The sequence below is a fragment of the Dermacentor silvarum genome, chromosome 1, assembly GCF_013339745.2.
Source record: "Dermacentor silvarum isolate Dsil-2018 chromosome 1, BIME_Dsil_1.4, whole genome shotgun sequence".
Classification (NCBI taxonomy): Eukaryota; Metazoa; Arthropoda; class Arachnida; order Ixodida; family Ixodidae; genus Dermacentor; species Dermacentor silvarum.
In genome coordinates, this window is record NC_051154.1 from 419,205,552 (window position 1) to 419,218,722 (window position 13,171).

Sequence of the window (13,171 nt, forward strand, 5' to 3'; positions counted from 1 at the left end):
TGTCAAAGAAATGTTGTTGGAGCGATTGTTTGGTTTCAGAATATTCCAAAATTTTTTTGGGTTGACACGAATAATGTTCTGCAAGTCGTGGTGGAAGAATTTCTTTTTGGATTGTTTCAAAGTGTTGGTGTATTCACGAAGGCATGTAAAGTACTTGTCCCACTTTGAACAAGATTTCGAGCGTTTCGCATCACGAAAAAGACGTTTTTTCTTACCTAACAGCCTCCTTAATGTATTAGAAAACCAGGGCTTTCCTAAATCACCGCGAATGCGAACAAGGGGCACGTGTCTCTCAACAAGCGATAGTAACGTATTCTTAAATAGCATCCAGTTTTCATCTACTGTACGAGAAGGAGCAGTCTGACGAAAAGAAAAAGAAAACTTGTTTAGTTCAGTATTGATTTTGCTGAAGTCTGCTTTGTTGTAGTCCCTAATCTGTTTTGTTGAGGGTTGTCGGATAGGAACTGCAATGCAGAGATTAAATAGTAGTAATTTGTGATCGCTTAGACCACCAACAGATGATAGCGATTTTATTATTTCAGGATCAGAAACAAGAACAAGGTCGAGAATGTTCCCCTCACGCGTTGGCTTCGTTAAACTTCGTCGTCTTTCGTCGTCTTCGTCGTCAGCCTCCGCTGTACTGCGTTTATGGCAAAACTGTTCAGCATAAGAAAATGCCGTTTGCTGTGCCTCTAGATGAAACATTTCTATGGACAGATATTGCGTTAAAGCAATTAGACATTTATATAGGTCCAAATAAAAATGGGCAATAAATGTTTAGAACTGAATATCTTTTTTTTTCAAATCAGAACAATACTTTTTAGTTGTGTTCTAGGCAACATTGTACTTATCATGTTTGCCAAGTTTTTCTTTGTTCTGATAATTAGTTCATGAGTTATTATTTCAAAATGGCAATTTATGGCTGTACTTGGTCACGACTTCCCGAAGTAGGGCCAAAACTATTCAAGATGAAATGCTGAAATTTTCAATCATCAATAAATAAGCCATTTTATGAAGAGGAAAATTGTCATGTTTAGTAGAGAATGTACACGGGAACAGTGAATTTAGCTAATTTTTCTTAGCATGTTGAATGTTTTCAGGGAAAGCACTCGTGGATAGACAAACATTTAACGACAATTGAAAGCACTGGTGCAAAGTATATGTTAATGGGCCTAATTTCTAGTTGATCAATATCATGAGCCCTGCTGTTCTTCAGCGATGTGAAAGTTGAGTAAATCTGTATGAGAGTTGTTGGTTCAAGGAATGCCATTTCCGAATTTGGAGCATCTAAGAATATTTTTACTGCATCACTGTGTGCATTAGACGTTGAGGAGACTTAAAATAGGCATAAGGTGGCGCCACGGTGCCACTTTTGGACAATGTTAGTGGATGCTTTCTGCAGGCATTAAGAAGATATTATTGGTTAGAAAGCCTACTTTCTGCGCTTCCTAATGACATGAAGCCTTACCTGACGGCAATCAAAGAGTAAAAAACAGGTGCTTTTGCTTTACCAGCCTCCGCTGTACTGCGTTTATGGCAAAACTGTTCAGCATAAGAAAATGCCGTTTGCTGTGCCTCTAGATGAAACATTTCTATGGACAGATATTGCGTTAAAGCAATTAGACATTTATATAGGTCCAAATAAAAATGGGCAATAAATGTTTAGAACTGAATATCTTTTTTTTTCAAATCAGAACAACACTTTTTAGTTGTGTTCTAGGCAACATTGTACTTATCATGTTTGCCAAGTTTTTCTTTGTTCTGATAATTAGTTCATGAGTTATTATTTCAAAATGGCAATTTATGGCTGTACTTGGTCACGACTTCCCGAAGTAGGGCCAAAACTATTCAAGATGAAATGCTGAAATTTTCAATCATCAATAAATAAGCCATTTTATGAAGAGGAAAATTGTCATGTTTAGTAGAGAATGTACACGGGAACAGTGAATTTAGCTAATTTTTCTTCTGGCCAGGTTTGTGCAAATAGACATTTGTTTTCATGTACATGCTGATTCATTACGAGTGTTACTCATTAGTAGAGCCATATACAGTGTCCTGTTATTACTATCGTTCACCACTTTTATGAAGCAGTGCTTGAAACAAAAGATTTCCAATGAATAATAAATATCACAGCCATATTTTGGTAGGGGTGCCATCTGTGTAAAAAAATTCAGCAGAGACAATTAAGACTGATTACGTGTGGGAATGCGAAAGCATTATAGTAGTCCCTTTGGTCAAATGTTTTTTTTTTTTTTCGTGTGTACCTTGTCCGTGCAAGCTCTCGCCTGCGTTCTAACTGCACCTTGGTAAGGCCAAATCAAAACGCGCCAAGCGTCTCAGCCTCGAGGAGTTGATAAGTGCTCAGCTCCTCCCCATTGGCTGTGCCGTCACATGCACGCACACCTTTAGTCAATCAGAACAGCGGAGCCGCCATGGCGTCGGGGAAGCATCTCGCACCATGGAGGCCCGGGTTTGATTCCCACCCAGCCTGGAATTTACCACATTTTTTTTTTTCAAAGCCATCGATTTACTTTGTTTACCGGAACCTCCCTGAGAAACTTCATGTCAATCTAGGCATTTCTTACATGTTTTTACTATTTGTGCAGGCGGCCATGGTTGTTAAGATTGCTCCGTTGCGGCCGCCAAATTTTTGTGTTATGAGGCATACATTGTTTTCGCATGAAAAAATATCAAGTCATTCACGTCAGTTCCGGCATTTGTCTAATGTGGCACTACTAAACATTACAAAGTGGGCAAAACACGGGTGGATTCTTTCTCCAGGTTTGAGTGTTTGGCTCAGTCTAGTCGCCGCGCCTACTTGACATTCTTTCAGGCACACATGTCTGCAACCACGCTGTCAACATAGTCCTGTGGGAGCCCACTTAATTGTGGCTGCAGGAAGAAAAAAAAGAAAGAAAGAAAGGTGCTGTGCACGGTACATCATGAGTGCATGCCAGCTAGCCAGTAAGGCTATCGTGCCGCTGTGCCCAGGAGAATTGCAGAGAAAGTAAGATGCCAGAAATTTTCTGGGTGCCCACTTTTGTTCACAGGTGCCCGTGCAAGCATTTTTGAAGTGCACACAGCACTTGCCCGCACCTGATCCCAGACTCGTACGCCGATATCTGGAAACTTGCTTTCCAAGCATGTGGTGAGCTGACATGTGCCCCCCCCCCCCCCCCCTTAGATGTACAGTGGTGCAAAGCAAGACACCCTAGAAAGAAGAGAGAGACAGAAAGAATGCCAAATGGTCAATAAGAATATTAGTTTTCTTTTTATTATAAATAGTACTGTGCTTCAAGCCATTCTTCGTAGACACTAGCTGAGGAGGGCAATGTAGAAATTACCGAAAAAATGTTTGTCTCAGATGAAACACTGACACATGAAAGAGATGGTTCTAATTGACAATAGTCTTCACATATTTGCCTGTGGTATATGTTATGTTCTAGCACTACATTGTAATAGCTGTTGTATGCAATACTTGTGTAGAGATAGTTTGAGGCAGTTTCATCCCAAAACGTGCGCAGTCGTTATATTTAAGATCATACAGCTTGAAAATCACTGCACAATGGTGAAGACCTCGGTCTAGGAAAAAAGGGACCACCTCACCTAACCTTCTAGATGAATGGCAAAGTGGCCTGTGGAATTGCGTTCGACATGAACAGTTATTTGGGAAAATGAGACCACAAAAAACACAATAGAAAATCAAGATTCTCGATGCTTGAGCCTTTCCTCATTGCAGTGAGAGAAACATATTGTCGTGATGCAGGAACAGCACAAATCAAGAATACAGGGTAGCTCACTTTAATGAAGGCTAAGGGGTAAACTTCGTCGTCTTCTCTTTAGCTGCACGAGAGCTTCTTCTTTGTCCATGAGCCGCACATTGGATGTGGCATTTGCCTCCCTTCGTAGAGAGCATATGCTCAACTAAGACATAGTAGAATAGCTGTGGTGCACTTCATCCAGTGCAATATGGTTCCATGCGCACAGTGCGCAACGTCCTGTTTTTGCTGTCGAGTTCTCGAGGAGCTATCAGGGATGACTACGTAGTTAACGTCACTTAGGTGTCGTACAACCTCGTATGGGCCAAAGTATTGCCTCAGTAGCTTTTCAAAAAGTCCCCGTTGTCAGATAGGACTCTAGATCCACACTTTCTTGCTTGGTTGGTAGTTGACATATCGGTGTCATCGATAGTAGCGCTGTGCGTCATAGTTTTGTTGTCGGTTAATACGGACGCGAGCTAGCTGCCTCGCTTCAGCACGCTGAGTGAAAACTTCAGCGCCCATGTCGATATCAGTGAAGTCATTGCATCGCATCAAGCATCGTAGTCACTTCGTGGCCGTGCCGAAGGCTAAAGGGCATCTTTTGTGTTGTTTCCTGCTGTGCCGTATTATAGGTGAATGTGACGCATGGTAGAATGTCATCCCAATTTTTGTGATCCATGTCTGTGTACATACTCAGCATATCCTCAATGATCTTGTTTAGGCGTTCTGTTAGGTCGTTAGTTTGCGGGTGCCGCTGAGATCTAGCACTGTCTTGACGAGTGTAGATATGAAGGCAGTACCTCTGTCCGTTATTATCAGCTACACGTAACAATATGGCAGGCACTGCAAACTTGTGACCACCAGCTTGCCAATATCCTTGAGAAGTATATAATCAGTGTAGCCTGCCGTATTAACAACCTATGGAGGAGCCGAAACAATGAGAAAGCTTCAAGAGATGGGTGTAATGCTAGGCAAAGGTGCAGTACAATATTCTAGTTGATGCTACTTTAACTGAGTGCCAAGGGAGGAAGAGGTGGGTGTTTGGCCAAGTGTAGCCATATTCGATGGCATTGCTCTGTCTTGGCAAGCTTGTGTGACGCTTCTTCCTTCAAACAATTGCATAACACGTGCAGGCGCTGCGGGCACTCAGGTCCATCCAGCAGCATCATCGTGCACTGTCAACCGAGGCAGCTGCTGCTGCATCCAAGGCAGGCCACTTGGGATATTGTTTTGGTGAGTGTGTCCATCACATGTTGTCATTGTGGGGTGCAGCAGTTTCATTGTATCATTATTCCAAAGAGATATTTTAGTGGGCATGATAAAGAGCACCAGGTCTGGCCCTTTCCAACTGACAAGCGTACTTACGATCGGGCCTGCACTGCTACTTGCCGTGAAAAGAGCTGAAATTTCAAACCAAACTTCCTGTGCCCTTCTCCTGGTGGGCGCCACACTCTCAGCCAGAGACGAGATTCATCGCGCAAGTGCGCCTGCGTTGTTCGCCGTGCTGTGATGTCACTCTCGGTGACACGTGACTTAAAGAATTATTCAGGCCAACATCTATTATGTGGCTTGATCTGTTGCTTCAATAGACGAATTAAAGCTTAGAGATATAATGAAACCTACAAACTGAATGTCTGCGCGTTTTCGTTTGACTTCGTACCGTAGCAAGAGAGACGTACTTCTGTTTCGTCTGCTTGTTCCCACATTGTGCATTCGCTCACACTGAAATCGAAACTATGTAATTTTCTACAGTGTTTCAGCACGCGATCATGCTCTGAGATCCGCTTGCGGCTGCCTCAGTATTCGTGTAGCACTGACTTATACTGCTAGTCAGGTGTTCTCATGCGCTGCGCAAAACGAGGCAAACGCTACAGCTCGCGCGTGACACCTTCAGTGGAAGTGTGTCGCACAGCAGGAAAGCAAGGAAAAAAAAAAAAAGACGGGGCCCATGATGTATGCGACACGCGATCCTCCAGCTCCGGTATGGGAGAATGCAGGGAAGGACTTTCGCTTGCAGAGGCTAGATGAGACAAGTGGAGAGAGTTGGGACGGGATGAAGTGAGTAGACAGACAAGTATTCTTGTCTTGCTTTAGCGCAACTCGGTTTGAGTTAGAAGGGAGGGAACAAAGGGGACAGGTGACAGGGTGAGTGCTCACTTCCAACTGGTTGTATTTCATGACCCTAATGCGCATTATATAGCCCGCTCAAAGCGCACGTGATATGCTGGGAAAGCAATATATACAATACACAGGTTCAGCGCAGAGGACCAGAAAAACACGGTTTCTGCACCGGGAAGGGAATGAAATCATCACATCACGTGCGTCGTCATAGCAGGTTATCACATTTTTAACAAGTAGTTAATCTCGCAGCTATGCAGAGAAACAGAGGGTATGCAGATGCAGGAGTTTCCGTGCGATTGAAGGCAAAACGCTTCCCAAATCTCGCGTGCTCTTTGATGTTTATACCTACCTAGTATTGTGCAGCCTTCAAAGAGAGGTTTGCAGCCGCATTCTTTGCAGTGCTGGGCTAAATGGCTGGGTACAGACCTTTTCATTGCGCACGCATGCTCTCTCAGCCTGTCATTAACTATCGGCCTGTTTGGCCAATGCTTTTGCACTTGAGCGGGATCTCATACACAACTGCATATGCGCTGTCAACATGAGGTTTTCTGTGTTGTTTCTCACAGATTGCTTTTTTGGGGCCTTCCTTGCAGGGTGCGTACAGGTCCTTGAAATCCTTGAAAACCCTTGAAGTTGAAAAGTGCGTTTTCAAGGCCCTTGAAAGTCCTGGAATTTTTTTCCTTCCTTGAAAATCCTGTAATTTCGTGAGCAATGCACTCTGATAACGACATTGTGACCTCCTTTCTGTGGTAGATCGGCGTGGAACTCCCCATTTCAGAAACAATACGCCGGCGCGAGCAAACATGGTTCCATTTTGCAGAACTGCACGTAAAAAATAAAAGGCTTCACTGCGTCAAACCGCGAACGGAGCGAGAGACCCGTGCCGCGCTTCGGTGCTGGCTTGGCTGGGAGGGTTTATACGCTGCTTTCCTCACCCTATCTATCGTTCGTTTCACTCCTCGCCCGTCGGTCTGGCTTGCGCCACTTTCACTCTTGCGCGCAAGGTGAAGCTATTGAAGCTAAAGAGAGCTATAGTGGAGAGCAACTTTACCACTGATGCTCAGTGCCTTTGGGTGGAGGTTTGTTATATTATTTATCATACTATAAGTGCAATAACATTACCGTATTTTCTGTTCTATAATTCTCACCTTTGTTTAAGACGAACCCCCCTCAAAACGGCAGTTTTTCCGAAAAAACAAAAAACAAAACACGTTTTGACCCTTTTCGCGGCGACCTCATGGGCGCTGCCATGTTTGATCACGTAGTGACGCTTCCATTGCTTGCCTCAACTGCCTTCGTTGCCTCCTTGTTTATAAAGGAAGTGTAGGACGCCGGCCTGGCTTAGAAAACCTCTGTTTTCGAAGATATCGTAAACGGTGACTAGGTGGATGACACGAAGCTTTGATCACAGATTCAGAAAACATGCAAAAGCGCTTTCAGAGCTGATTAAGCTATGCCCAAACGGCGCAAGGAGCGTATATGGTGCTTGTTCTAAAAGCGGGTCTACATATGTATTCCAAGCTATCCAAACGTTCCGCTCATGAATTCAGTCAGGATTAGTGTGTTTTGCTCTGTGTTCTTTATTCGGCAAATATTTTGATGCAGTGGCTTGTTAGTTTCTGACTCATTGAAGTTCCTCGGTCTGGCTACTATCTGATTATTTTCCGCCTAATCGCTCGCGCGTGTGCTCATTTCCGATATGTTTGTTCTTGCTGCGCACGAAGCTTGAAACGTAGCTGTTTTTTACATTGTAATACCTTGTAGCAAATATATATATTACAGCTAGTAACTCGCTTACGCTTGTGGATCGTCACGAAACATTCAGCTTCGACCATTCGTGCGCCATCGGTGTAGTCCGTCATTTATTGTGCGTATACAGTGCGCACATATTCAAGTATGAGCCCATTCACTTATTCTTGATACGTCGGCGATAGAGTGGGCGTAAATTTTCCTGCCATTTGAGACAGATGTGAACGTGCACGGAACTTACTATGACAGGAAGCGGCGCTACTCCCTTTGTCATTGTTTAACGAGTGGTACTCTTGCCGACGTTCTGGGTATGAAGCCCTTTCTTTGAAGGTGAGTGATACAAGGCTGGCGGATGAGCAAATTTCTGTATCCTCGAGGAAAGTCGTACATCTCGAAGTGCCAGTGATACGTTCGGACAGTTGCAGCAGCGGTCCGCGAAATAACTTGGCCACACAGATTCATTCCATTCCTTAACATGCCAGTCACTATTTTTGCAGCCAACTACTGCACACGTCTTCAATCCACGTGATTCAGTCTAGCATGATTGGAAGACAGTGTGTTAGCGAAAACTCAGTTGCATTTCCGAGAGCTGATCGCACAGAAGCAAGGTAGAAGCAGTAATGGTTTCGTATTCGTGCGCGGTCGCTGAGGAGACGAATGGCGCGCTGCCGTAAGCGCCATCTCGTTTCTCTAAAACAAACTGCTCCGCGAAAAGGGTCAAAAGACGAACCCCCCTCAAAACGGCAGTTTTTCCGAAAAAGCAAAACGCATATAAGTCGCACGGGTGTACAAGACGCACCTGTTCTTTCGGTAAGCGGTTTGAAAAAGTTACAGTGACGTTTCGCTCCTTGAACATGGGTCACGCGCAAGCGTATGGGTGCCATATATTTCCAATCCAGGCGCATTTTTGCCGTCGTGGTTGCCGCGATGCTCCGTATAAAGTCCAAAGGCGATAACATCCTCCCCGCGCGCCGTATGCTGTATTATGTGCAAGTGAAAGCGTGCGACGGTGAGCCGAATCGCGCACAAGGGAGGAAAGCGGGAAGGCAGCCTTGGAGGGAGGAGGGGGGGGCGGGGCTGCCTGTACTCGGAGCAACTGCGTAATTTGCGCAGCGGCGCGTGCCGTATCTTGACAGCGATCTGCAGATGCGATGACTTCGCGGTCGATCGACTCGCGGTCGGCCTACCGCCGCTTGCCTTACTGCACCATCCTTCTCGCACGGCGCTCAGGCCCGAACTTGATAGCGCGCACAGAACTCGTAGCAATTAAGTCAACCAGCGTGCCTCGTGTGACCATAACATCGAATCCGATTTTGACGGCAGTTTTTCCGCAAGAAAAAAAAATGTACATAGGTCGGCACCGTTTTATAAGACGCACCGACGAAAAATTAAAAAAAAAAACGCGTCTTATACACCAGAAAATGTGGTATGCTGAATGTTTTGGAAATGTTTGATGAACCAACCCAGCTAATGCTGCAGAACCTGAGCAGCTGTTGAGTGTTCGTTGTGTTAACTTTTAATATAGCGGACTTGAGAATTGATCAAGACAAGGCATGACAAAATGACAAGACATGACATGACAAAATTGCAATATACACCTATTTGTTATAATATAATGGATGTGTAGCAAGACTACACCGAATGGTTTGGAAATGTGTGGTAAGCTTGCCCAGTTAATACTGGAGAAGTCAGAGTAGCTGTTGGGAGCATTCATTGTGTTTTGTGAACTTTTTTTGGCATTGTTGTGAACTTGCAAACTGATCAAGGCTAAACATTATTAACATCATTGTGATATACATTTGTTTCTTTTTATTTTAGTGCAATAATCCTATGCTGAATGTTTTGAATATTTTTGGTGAACTTTACCCAGCCTATACCGGAGAAATCTTAGCCGCTGTTGTAAGCATTAATTTTGTGTTGTGATATTGAGAAGTTATCAAGGCTACACATTTTTATTATAATTGTGATATACATTTATTTATTGTAAGTGCAATAAAACTAGTCATTTTTGGAAATGTTAGAGTAAAGAAATCCTACTTTGGATGCCACTTTGAGTCCTTGAAAAACCTGTGACAGGTCCTGGAAAGTCCTGGAATATCCTTGAATTTTTGCCTTAGAAACCTGTACGAACCCTGCTTCCTTGTTTACCTTGTGGCATAGCGCCGACAGCTTGTCCCTTGCGCTGAACAATATGCGTGTGCCTATTTTTCCGGCGACCTTTTTTGAACTATGCGAGACTCCATGGACATAGGGTAGGACGGTGGTGCTCACATGAGGTCCCTTGTCCTGGGCCTCGTGAGCACTAAGGTATCACGTCCAGACCTCCCTCTTTTGAGGATCACCAAAAGCTTTTCTGAAACACTCGTCAGCAGGGCCATAAGGCCTGGATGAGCCGGTGCACTTAGTGAATGAAGTTGCTAGCCCCCTGGTGGTGGCATGAATGGGTCAGAGCTGCTCTGAGACATGAGACGGCAATGCTTCTTTTAACTATTTTTGAGTACGCAGATGTGAAGGGGAGAATACTTTTCTTCGAGCGGGGGTTGTAAGCCCAACATACGTGCTCCCTCTCAAACGATATCTCTGGGTCCAGAAACCTTATGTTATTATCGGAGGAATGCTCGATCGTTGGTTCTAAATGTTTCATTACCGATTGAAAGATGTCGAAAATTTCTTTTGCTCGCGAGAGTTGGCCTGTTCCGTCAGTTTTGTTCCACAGCTAGTAGATCACAAGGAAATCATCTACAAAACGAAATACTTTAGTTACGCTGGTCGGTAGGAGACAGCCCATGAGGCTTCTGTCAAAACTTGCTAGCACAAGGTTGCTAAGAACAGGAGCGATACAAGATTCAATGCACTTGCCGTCCCGCAGGATGAAAATGGCACCATTGTAGCTTATGAACGTCGACTTGAGGTAAAAACTAAGGAGCTCTAAAAACTTGTCAATATGTGTGCCACATGCATTCTGAAACTTTGTGGTCCCATACCTATCAAGGCAGTGGATAATTTGATCACACACAAGGTTGTGGGGCAAGAATAAGTCTTGCACGTCAACTGATAACTTGCTCCGAGCACTCATTCTGAAGGTATTCGGAAACGGGCTCATGATCATCAACGGGGAGGATATCTAGGGACGACTGCAAGTAGGAAGCCACGCACCGTTTCCAAGTACCACGATCCGAGACTATGGCTCGGAAAGGATTGTGGGTTTTCACGGAAAAGAACACAGAAAGACACAAATTTTCTGCTGCCTTGACAGACTTGGCCAGAGCAGAGAGACCCACCTCTTCACAAATCTTGGCCGCTCGGGTTTCTAGTTTTTGTCTGGTTGGCGCTGACCAACTCTTTCAAGTTCTTTGAGATGGCCTCTTCAGAGTGTCTTCAGATCGTCACCGCCAATACAGAGTATCTGTGTTGGCGGTGACGGTTGCCTCCTGAAGTCATGGGTTCATGGCATTGAAATATTTATATCTTGGCTATTTATAAGCCAACCTGAAAAATTCTTGCAGTAGAATGCTCCCTAGAGGGCACGTATTAACTTCCAGCGTATAACTAAAATTTCCTTGACTTGGTGAAGGAAATTTCATAACTTTCTCAGATACAGTTAATGCATATTTGATTCTCATAAAAACACGATTTTTTACATGTACGCACAATTGTAGCACTAATTTGCAAGAGATCTGCAAACGTCTCTTAACTTTGTTTTTTTTTTCATTTGATATATATCCTGTCTTCTTTTCAATTCTTAATTTACAATGATTTCTTAAAATTTAGCAGTGGCTGGTGCAGAGGTTCTATTGAGTTTGGTGTCTGGTAAGAACAAACTAATCAAGCTTTAATGACTAATTATTGTGTAAATTAACTATCAAACTTATTAGTTACTAAAGTAAAGTATTTTGTTTGAAGCCAGTCATATCCAAGTGATACAGTTTCGTAAGGTTCTGATGATTAGCTGAATATTGCAGCCCACCAGCTCATGAATTGTAAAAGGGCTCTATGTAATTTAAGTGCAATCGTTCAGGCCTGAAGGGGAACCATAACTGGCATTTCGGTATGTTGGTCATGCCTTTTCTGTAGATACTTACAAATTTATTGGTACAAGAAAAGTATAGCACTTGGACAGACCAGTAAAACACAGGTCTCGAAAGTGGCGTTTCAAACCATCGATCGCAGGTGGCCATTTTTTCGTTCTCCTTTGACGATTGCAAAACTTCGGAGTGCATTTAAAAATCACTGCCCTCGCGGGAAAAAAGCGAACTGCTTAGAAAACTAAAATATAGTTCTCCTCCTTCACGTCCGATAGCGCAGTATGTCTGTGAGTGCGTGGAAGGTCTCGAAAGCGGCGTTTCAAACCATCGATCAGGGCTAACCATGCCCAATGGGTGCGGTACAAGTTACGGATGTATCGAAATTCTGCCTGGGAGTTTTTGCCACCACATTTTAAGGATAGCTTTCCTAATAGAGGACAGGTCTCACAAAAAAATACATTTCAGGTCCAGCCTCTTTCTGAAAAAATCCTTTAGATCTTAATTCTTTGGCTGCAGAGAGAGTTGTAAAAATGTTACTTTAGATTAATGCAACTTTTTTTGTGTACCCAAATAGGAAACCATCCAATTTAGAGGCTGTTCCATTTAAGCTACAGTTCTGTTTAAATGATTTGTGTTTACAGAGATTCTACTGTAGTGGTATTACCTGTAAAAAACACGGCGGCTGTAGTCATTTCAGAAGAATTTCATCAAAATTTGGGTATCCAAAAAAATCTACCAATGTTGCTGATAAACTCGGCTACAAATCTTTATGCCTTCTACAGGCATGATTGTGCAGCATTACAGAAAACAACTTTTAGAATAACTTTCTTGTGGCATCATGTTTCAGGTACATCTTCAAATTTTGAAAGCACATTGCATGACGACAAAAGTGTTTCTGCAAGCAAATACTCCACTGAAGACCACTTAGTAGCTATAATTTTTTAGGAGAAAATCTGATATGGTGGAGGGACACATCTGGGACACTTGGCACAGAGGGGCCCTGTTACAAATTCAGATTGTATGTAGTCTGATTTCTAAACCAGTACAGTCGAACTCGCTTATAATGATCCCAGATATAACAATCTATCAGTTATAATGACCGCATTTCAGTGCATTTACGATTTTCCGACCTTGCCTGTTGAAACTGCTTCCAGATATAACGCGCATTTTTAAATTGCCATACTGTTAAAATGAACGCTTCGAGCCTGGTCATGGAAAAAAGAGGGGACACGCGAAGTACCAAAGCACAGAAGCGCAACCAAACTCTAGTTCAACTACTACGATTATACGGCCAAGATGAGCGAGCGACCACCGCGCACAGATTTTGGAAGCCGTGAAGAAGGTGACTAGCTTTCAAGGCATGCCTCCAGGGAGAATGTGTACAGCATAAACAGCATGGCATAGGGCATGCACCGGTGCGAAATCGGATGGCACAAAGGCGGCACTCTTGCACAATATTCTGCGCGACACCTAGCGCATTACGCCTATTTCAACTATTTGGATCGACCGACCATC

At 43.6% G+C, this 13,171-nt stretch overlaps 1 protein-coding gene across 3 annotated transcripts in view; it reads left to right on the top strand.

Annotated features, from left to right (window-relative positions):
• The window catches only part of LOC119437611 (probable medium-chain specific acyl-CoA dehydrogenase, mitochondrial), a 241,958-nt gene that overhangs the window by 18,447 nt on the left and 210,340 nt on the right, over positions 1-13,171 (top strand). For all 3 annotated transcript variants that reach the window (XM_037704610.2, XM_049660744.1, XM_037704609.2), the window contains exon 2: positions 4,895-4,994. In XM_037704610.2, coding sequence (XP_037560538.1) covers positions 4,895-4,994 — 100 coding nt within the window. The remainder of the gene's footprint in view (positions 1-4,894; positions 4,995-13,171) is intronic.